This window comes from Populus alba, chromosome 10 (assembly GCF_005239225.2).
Source record: "Populus alba chromosome 10, ASM523922v2, whole genome shotgun sequence".
NCBI lineage: Eukaryota > Viridiplantae > Streptophyta > Magnoliopsida > Malpighiales > Salicaceae > Populus > Populus alba.
In genome coordinates, this window is record NC_133293.1 from 15,160,892 (window position 1) to 15,169,649 (window position 8,758).

Sequence of the window (8,758 nt, forward strand, 5' to 3'; positions counted from 1 at the left end):
CACACGAACTATCTAAAACTTTTGCTCTAATTCAAAATCCACGTGTACGCAAAAAGTCTATCTACACGCAACCGGTGAAACCAGTCAAGATATCCGCGTTTTAAAAAGTGGACCCGATTGCAGTCCAGCAGCAGTAAATGCCAAACAGCGTCCGCAGACCATCACACAAAATACCGGCAAGTGACGGTCACCACAACAATGGGAAACCTCAATAATCTAAGCTGTTAAACACGCCGAGAAGAAAGTCCATTCTCACACACACTTTTCAAGTTGTTTCACACTCTCACAATGCTTTTATTTTATTTTTAATTTTTGAGAATGAATGAAATGAAGGAGAATAATAATATTAGTAGCGTGTGCACAAATTCCATGGAGAAAAGAGAAGAGAAGAAAGAGCTAACAAGAACAACACTATTAAAGAGAGAGAATTTCGATATGGCAAATTCATCCTTCATTACACCACCACCAGCAACAACAACAAGTGATATTGATCAGATGCCTAGTGCTTATGCTTTATCAACAACAGCAACACCACCACCACCATTAAATAGCATCTTTGACATGATGCCATGTGATATTATTGGTGGTGATCAAAAGGCTGGGTCTTTAGGATTTATAGATTTGCTTGATATCAACCAAGATTTTGGCACCGCTGCTTCTTTATTCGATTGGTTTGCTCAAAATCCGATTGTGGGGTCTCAGCAGCAACAAACTTTTGTCCCATCACCGGCATCAACTCTACCGGAGACATCAGAGGTTTTGAATAACCCAGCAACTCCAAATTCATCAGCTTCTATCTCTTCCTCTTCGAATGAAGCAGGAAATGATGCTTTCCAACAAGTTAAAACTGGAGATCAAGAAGAAGAGCAGGATCACGACAAGACCAAGAAACAGTAATTTTTTCTTTTCCTTTTGCACTATAATATAATATTAGTATTGTTTTTTTGCTTTATTATCTTGTTTGTTACAGTGAGTTTCTTGTTTTAGATTGAAATATGAAAGAAAAGAGTGGTGGGTGATCTGCTGAAAGGAAAATGAAATAAAAGAAGTTTTTTTTTTTACCTGTTCTGTTTTGTGCAATTTTATGGCGTTTTTTTTGAATTACTGAAAGTGTAGTGATGTGTTGTGGGTTCAGGTTGAAACCGAAAAAGAAGAACCAAAAAAGGCAAAGAGAGCCGAGATTTGCTTTCATGACAAAGAGTGAAGTCGATCACCTAGATGATGGGTTTAGGTGGAGGAAGTACGGCCAAAAAGCTGTGAAAAACAGCCCCTATCCAAGGTATATGATCATTAGAATGCCATCTTGGTCTTCTTTATGACAGCACTGAAATCTCTTCTGAAGGATGAGGATACACAAAATCTTGTAACTTGTGTAGCAAGAAGTAATATATATGCAACCCACCATTTTTTGGGTGGTGATGATGATATATACACAAAAAATTTGTTAATTTATTGTTTTTCTTGCAGGAGTTATTATCGTTGCACTAGTGCAGGATGTGGTGTGAAGAAGAGAGTGGAGAGATCATCTGATGATTCATCTATAGTTGTTACAACATACGAAGGTCAACACATACATCCAAGCCCAATAACTCCTAGAGGAAGTATTGGAATTTTGACTGACTCAACTGGTTTTGGTGCTGCAACATCATCTTTTGTTATTCCAGAAACTCAGTATCAACAACATGCCTACATGTATAGCTCATCACCTTCTTTGAACATTACCACAAGTAATACTAGTTTTAGTCCCACCTTTTCTTTTCACCAGAGAAGGTCGGATAGTCCAGCTTCTTTGCTTAGAGACCATGGCCTTCTTCAGGATATTGTGCCCTCCCAGATGAGAAAGGAGCCTAAAGAGGAGTAGAAATATTTCCTATTAGCTATATCGGTATGTATTTGATCTCTAACTTACTTGTGGGGCTCTGTATTTGTAGACGATCCCGGTTCACATTTTTCATGATACAGAACTTTATTGATGTTGGAAAATGACTACCCTTGTAGCTTCTGCGGGAGAAGACTAGTTAATCTCTTCATCTCTTTTGCTGTATTCTTTGTATCCAGAGATTATTACATTACGGAGATGTTGGGTGTTGTGTCATCGTTGTTCTTTTAAGCTATTCAATCTCCTTATATTCTTCCAGCACTCGCTAATTCTTATTTTCATATCTCCTCTTCTGATTTGATTGGTTCATTTGCATTCATATTAGGAAAGGCTATATAATTAATACTGTCAGCAAAATTAGGGTTAGGGTTTTTTACATTCAACGAAGATGGTTTGAGCTTTTTTTCTTTACCCTTTTGTCTGTATTAATCCTAGGCTTCTTGGGAAATGAGAAACCGAGGATGAACTTGGGAACTTGATCTATGTACGGGGAGCCCTATAAGGATAAAGATGGACAGTTTGTGAAAATTATTTGTACAGAGTTTCTAGCATAACATGCATGGGCCGGGGTGCAAAGTGTAGCAACTTGACACCACTAATCTTTGATGAGTTAATTATGACCATTTTCCCCCTCAAGTTATATACACATGGAAACGAGTCACTGACTGGTAACGTGAACATATTATGGCAAGGGAATGGTCTGTGTGTGGTTCTTGATTATTGAAGGGATGGTGAGAGATCTTGGTAGGGATATATAGGTTGCTTTAAGCATTGTCGAAGATGCACTTGGCTTCCATATTTAGTAAAACTTTTGGGGTTGTGAAGGCTTGTCCACGATGCACTGTCTTCGCCAGGAGTGTGTGGATATGGAGTTCATATACATGCCATGCTACAATTACTACTTACAGCCATACATGATTCAGTAGCGGCCATCTTTTATAGATATCGATGGGTGTAGGAGAAATTAATAGAATTGGATGAAAGGCCATCTTCAACTTTTATACATATCATCTCTTAGCTTTATACGATCCGATGCTTTAGAAATCACATAGGAAACATGCTAAGCATAGCCCCCACTAGCATATGTATATAAGTACTCCACACTCATTATCTATTCATGTGTACCCTAACAAAACTTGAATGTATATTTTCGCGTTCGAAACTTGAATTCAACATGTGAGTATGCACAAGAAAGATTGTGTGTGTGAGTAAATACACAGGCACAGCTAAAATTAGATTCATATATATCGCTTATTAATATAATGTTGTTGAAGAAAAAGAAATTTGTTTATGACGCGCATTTGCAGTTGTTTATTATAAGTTAGTGGAGAAAATATTCAAATCTCGTGCGTTCCAAAATGCCATTGCTTCTTGATATTAAGTAGCTGGACGTATATTGTTGAAAACTTGTAAAAGTAAGGATAAGGTGCTGTAGTCGAGTAATGATTATTTTCCTAAAATGTCCAGTCACCCTTTCTTGATCAAGCCCTTGCTTAATCTTCTGAAGATTTCAAATAAGCAACAGCTTTCAATTCAACGAAAAATGTAGCTGAAACAATCTATAATGTGAATATAATAAAAATTCTCAAGCCTAAGTATATATTTCAATAATATGATAGAAAAAATAACACGCTAACTATTTATATAAAGATTTAAAACCGACCTAACAAAAAAAAATTCAAAAGTTGAATAGAAAAAATAATTAAAATTACAAATCAACTACAAAAATAACAAAACGCAACAATATACTCACATTTCTTTAATGAGCTTAATTGAACTTATCTACTTGGTACAAAAACATATTCGCAACTCGTTACACATCCAACCTACAAACATCTAATTCTTAATTATCAGGATGTAGAAACATTTGGAAAGGCTGCATCCATGCATTCACATCATACCTACAGATCATCTCCGCGACGCGACTATAGAGGTTTGAGGTTCCATCGTGGAGCTATGTGATTTGTGAGGCCGTAGTGTATAGTAAAGGCCATAATGGCATGCCGGGATGAATCGGTGTGATCTAGAAATTGTGTGAAAGCTTTTCCATCAATTTTTAGTAAAGTTTTTGGAAGCATGATATCATGGTATGAACACAGGAAGGTTACAAGGAAATAATTTATGATCGAACAATGAACATGATAAAGATTCTCACAATTTTGTCCACCTTGCTATAGCAGTGAATATTCTTTAAATGGCAGGATGGAGTGTATTTGCCTTTAAGCATCTTTAGAAAGTGGAAGAGATGGAAAATCGCACCCCTCTTGCTTGTTCTTAGAAAAGAGAATTGGAAGGTGAGAATTGTTCTGTGTGATTAATACCCCAAACTTTCTAGTTAGCCACTGATCATGAACTTTTCATTTCAAGTTAATATACTCTTTTTTAACAGCACATGAACTTTTCATCCTTTACAGTCCACGTGAATGATCACCTGGAAATCAATTGCACAACACATTTATAAGGTTTGTTTCGAGGGAGTTTTGGATCATTGAAATAATAGATTAATTTCAACATCCCATACATGTACGCATACATAATTACCATGAATGTGTGGCATGTGCGTACATACATGCCTCGCTAGTTCTAATTAAACATGAAAGCGTGAATTTATTCTTCTGGGACAAGCAAAAAAAGTGTTGGAGGACAATCTAGCCGTCAATAGATAGAAATTTTATGTTCAGATCTTGAAAAGAGTGCGATAGGAAGGCACTGAAAGAATTAGGATAGCATTTTGAATAACTCAAAATTCCTCGAATCACCCTTTTGAAAAGATATTAATTATGAAATGTAAAAAAGGAAAGACAAAAAAAATTCTCCGGTGGAATCTTGTCCATGAAGATACATATAATTGTGCACTTCTTATGCCCAGAGAGGTGACCATGCTATATCAATGATTAATCAATCAAACAACTATGGTTTCATAGGCATGGTCCGCATGTGCTTACGAGTCTTTAGATCGAGGAGGTGGGACGTGGAAAGAACTAGCCTTTTTTTTTCAACCCTATTCGTTTTGGATTCATCTTACAGGAACTGGATAGTCCTTTCTCTCCATTGAATTTCTAACCTAGCTTAAACAATGGTTAGTTTACTTCTGCTAGAGAAGTTAAGTCTTCTTTTTCTTTGTTTAAAAGCACAAGTTGCAGGCACTTGATTGATGGCATGGCCTTGTTTTTTGTCGTAGCATTCCAGCCCCTTTTTGAAAGGAGGCCTAGTTTCTTATTGATATAGAGCCCAGTACTCAAAGAAATGGACTTTTCGAGAGGCCCGGTTAATGAGCCCTCCCAGCTCATAACACAAGGGCCTATATTGGAACATCTCTCTCCGACGAAAATCATGGGCCTTCTTGAGGGTCCAGTCCATTGGCCTTTCTGTATGGCTCGGGCTATGGATATTGGATAATCTTGCCGAAGGAAGAACCACTTGCTAATGTAACCACAAGAAACAAAACATAAAAGGGAAGTCGAGCAGTTAAATTTTAGATTTCTATTAACAAAAGAGATACCAGTTATACCTTACTTGTGACAGATTTAAGATTGTTCCATCTTAGTTCTTCCCTATGTTCATTAATTCTCCTTTTCAGTGGCCATCTGACATTGTTGACAGATTGTTTCAAGAAGTGCCGGAGGGTTAATTCTATTTTGTTGTTTTATGCAGACTCCGGCGACCCTCAAATTCTTGATGCATCATTAATTTCAATTCTTGGGATTTATATTCGGACAACATAAGTTTTTTGCACAACGTAAGTAAAGAACTCAACTATCCTTTTACATGGACATGACAGCGCTGAAAAAATGACTCAAACCTAATCACAGTAGAGTAATTAATCATCCTGTAAATGAAGATCGACGGCATAACTTTACGACGCATACCATATACTATTATGGTAGAAAATATAATGAGACAAAATAGCCATTCTATTCAATATTCATAATACAAGATTTGTAGCACTTTTACTATTTTTCATTAGGTGAAATTTGCGAGGCTAAAGAGTGTTCAGAGTATCAAAACGGTTGTTTTTTAAAATATTTATTTTATTTAAAAATTTTATCAAAATAATATATATATATATATTATTTGTTATAAATAATTTTTAACATTTGATGATCCAAAAATATATTTAAAAAAATTAAAACAAAAAAAATTCAAAATTTCAAGAAACATAATTTCAACCCCTATTGCTACCTAATGAATAAGTATTAACAGAGACTATTAATTACTAGCACATTAAATTTTTTTATCTTTTAAATATTTGAAGTTATGGGTATTATATTTGTTCTTGAATATAATTCATGAAGAAAAATGTAATGTTTAACAAAAACTTGAATAATCTACGTGCATGTCTAAAACTAGTGTGTGTGTGTGTGTGGTGTCCACTAGTCAGGGAGAGCATTCCTTGGTTCGGTTGGTTTCGACCCAAAAAATTAACCTAATTGAAATTTACAAATGTGGAGAGAATACAAGAAGAAAAGCAGGAGAATTGAGGGAATGCACAAGAGAGAAAGGAGACAGAGAGATCGATGGGCTGGCAGATGACCTGAGCAAGCTTTGTAGCATGAGAACCAACTCTACATAGTCGTTTCAAGCCTGCTAAGCATGCATGGTTTCTGAGATCAATTAGAATTCTATTTCAGAGATTGATCCTCTCTTGCCAGGGTCAATAATGCATGTACTCAGAGCATTGATCCTTGTCCTGTGAAAATGGATTTAGCATGTTAGATGAGATTTCTACTTTTGTTGTTTTTCCTTCTCTCCTTTTGCTGTCTCCGTAGCATATCCAATTTACTGCCTTCAATGTAGGCTGTCATTCATGCGATAAACAAATTCCGGCCCCGGACAGAGCATGAAAAGGATTTTCCCGATTTTTTTCTCCATGCTCCCCCGACTCTTGATTGTTCTTATAAAAGAGATGCTGAAAGTAGGGAGCCTTAGCCTTGTATTATAAAATACCACATAGTTTTAGAAATTTTCCTTTTTAATGAAATGCAAATATCATATTTTTAACGATCACATTACAAGACATCTAAAAATCTGCTTATCAAACACCTCTTTAAATACATTTCAGAAAACTGATTCAAAGAAGTAACAAAAATCTGCCCTAGCCTTGCACACGTTTCAGAAAATACCTGCAGGGTATACTATCAATGGCCTGAATTCATGGTTTCTATCAGCAACACTAGAGATCCTTTTTTGCTCTTAGTTTTGATGGCAAAGATTAAAAAGATGTGTGGGCTATAAGCCTAGAAGACACAACTTAAACAAGCATCTGCATCTGTTGAGTTCATGAATGGAACAATCCAACCCCTCAACGGAAACAGAACCTGCAACTCTAAGCTTCTGTGGTTTCTGACAAACTACTGGGCCCGTTTCTCTCAACATACTTGGGAAATTTTCAATGTACCATCTCAACTCTGAGAGAAGCATTCGGTGAAAGGAAAAATTGAAGCACATGGGATTAGGGTACTGCACGCTCATCATGTACTATGAACTTGACCGCTTCCAAGTCTTGACAGCGTTGTCCAGTAACCACTAACCACCCTTTGGTACAATACATGAAACTACTCCATCTCTCTTTTTTTTTTGCAGCAATTTCTATTCAAGTGAACTGAAGCTATTAACCCCGGCACCATTTCATATACGTCCACACAAGCTAGTGGAACATTTTTTGTTTTATGATGCTTATTAAGCTTGTAATTGAGTTGGCAAAGCACCAACCACTTTGAACAAAACATGTGTGGATGATATTGGTGTGCTATTGCAGTTTGACGTGTAAAAAGAATCCTGCCTAGAGGCAGACCCTTGTATCTTATCTTGGGTTGAAAGTGCAATCTCCGAGGAACCAAGAACGGCAGCTTCCGCGCTTCATCTTCCCTTCCATGATTGCTTTGTTAATGCAAGTCAAAGTTTAATTTTAAGAACTTTACATATTGTTTCTCTTTATGAAAGTTTTTATTGCAATAGCAATGGCCATGATACAAATTGTGTTTTGCAGGGATTGGGCGCTTCAGTGTTGCTAGATGATACTGAGAACTTTGTGAGTGAAAAAAGCTGGACCATTGAACTTGAACTCGTTAAATCTGATCTGGAATCTGTTTGTCCTGAAACGGTTTCTTGTGCTGATATTCTCGCAGTTGTTGCCACTGATTCTGTTCTTCTTGTGTGTTGCATTTTTGCCACTCTTCATGTTAAAAGAATATCTTACCATCTTTAAATGGTTTGAACTAACCTGAATTCTACTTAATCTGCAATCTGGTGGACCAAGTTAGGAAGTCCAGATGGGTAGGAAGGACAGCTTGAGTGCTAGCAAGGCAGCAGCGACTGGGAATACGCGTGCTCCAAATTCTAGTGTATCAACTCGTAGTGGCTTATTTTCAGAATGTCGGCATCACACGGAATGATATGGCCGCCCTCTCGGGTAATATGTTTCCTATCCTAATGCATGTCAGGACACTCCTGCCACCTGAAAACCACGGTCTAATTTTCAGAATGTCAGGACACTCCTGCAGAACCTTCCGTCTGACCAGTTCTTTGTAATAGAAGATGATCGCACACGTGAGATTGCAGAATCCTACAGGTGGATCCATTATTATTCTTTGAGGAGTACAAGAATTCCATGATGAAAATGGGAGGCTTGAGGCCGCTTAAAGGTTACAGGCCAAATATGTAGGGACTGTCGGCTAATCTTTCGGTTACTACTAGCGAGATGACAAGCTATATGCTGATAACTTGGCTCAATTTAGAAGCTTTATCCATAATCCATGAGGTTTATATAAACGTTCGATCGTGTAAAAAAAATACTCGAAAATTATAGTTTTATAATGTCCTAAAACGGTTGAACACCACTCGATTTTCTTTTCTGCTGTGAATCTAGTATAACCCAAC

At 36.9% G+C, this 8,758-nt stretch overlaps 1 protein-coding gene and 1 pseudogene across 1 annotated transcript; both read left to right on the top strand.

Moving 5' to 3' along the window:
- Window positions 1–217: 217 nt before the first annotated feature.
- LOC118046049 (uncharacterized) lies at window positions 218–2,140 on the top strand. The gene is made up of 3 exons (XM_035054812.2): window positions 218–893; window positions 1,136–1,279; window positions 1,468–2,140. The coding sequence occupies exons 1-3, from the start codon at window positions 319–321 to the stop codon at window positions 1,859–1,861; spliced, it is 1,113 nt and encodes a 370-aa protein (XP_034910703.1). The 5' UTR covers window positions 218–318; the 3' UTR covers window positions 1,862–2,140.
- Window positions 2,141–7,325: 5,185 nt separating this feature from the next.
- Window positions 7,326–8,535, top strand: LOC118045691 (peroxidase 40-like; annotated as a pseudogene).
- The last annotated feature ends 223 nt before the right edge of the window (window positions 8,536–8,758 follow it).

Excerpts from the sequence above, each read along its gene's own strand:
- LOC118046049 (XM_035054812.2), top strand. The coding sequence starts at position 319 with ATGAATGAAATGAAGGAGAATAATAATATTAGTAGCGTGTGCACAAAT. Across the intron at positions 894-1,135 it reads CACGACAAGACCAAGAAACA|GTTGAAACCGAAAAAGAAGA; the intron begins GTAATTTTTTCT and ends TTGTGGGTTCAG. Across the intron at positions 1,280-1,467 it reads AAAAACAGCCCCTATCCAAG|GAGTTATTATCGTTGCACTA; the intron begins GTATATGATCAT and ends TTTTTCTTGCAG.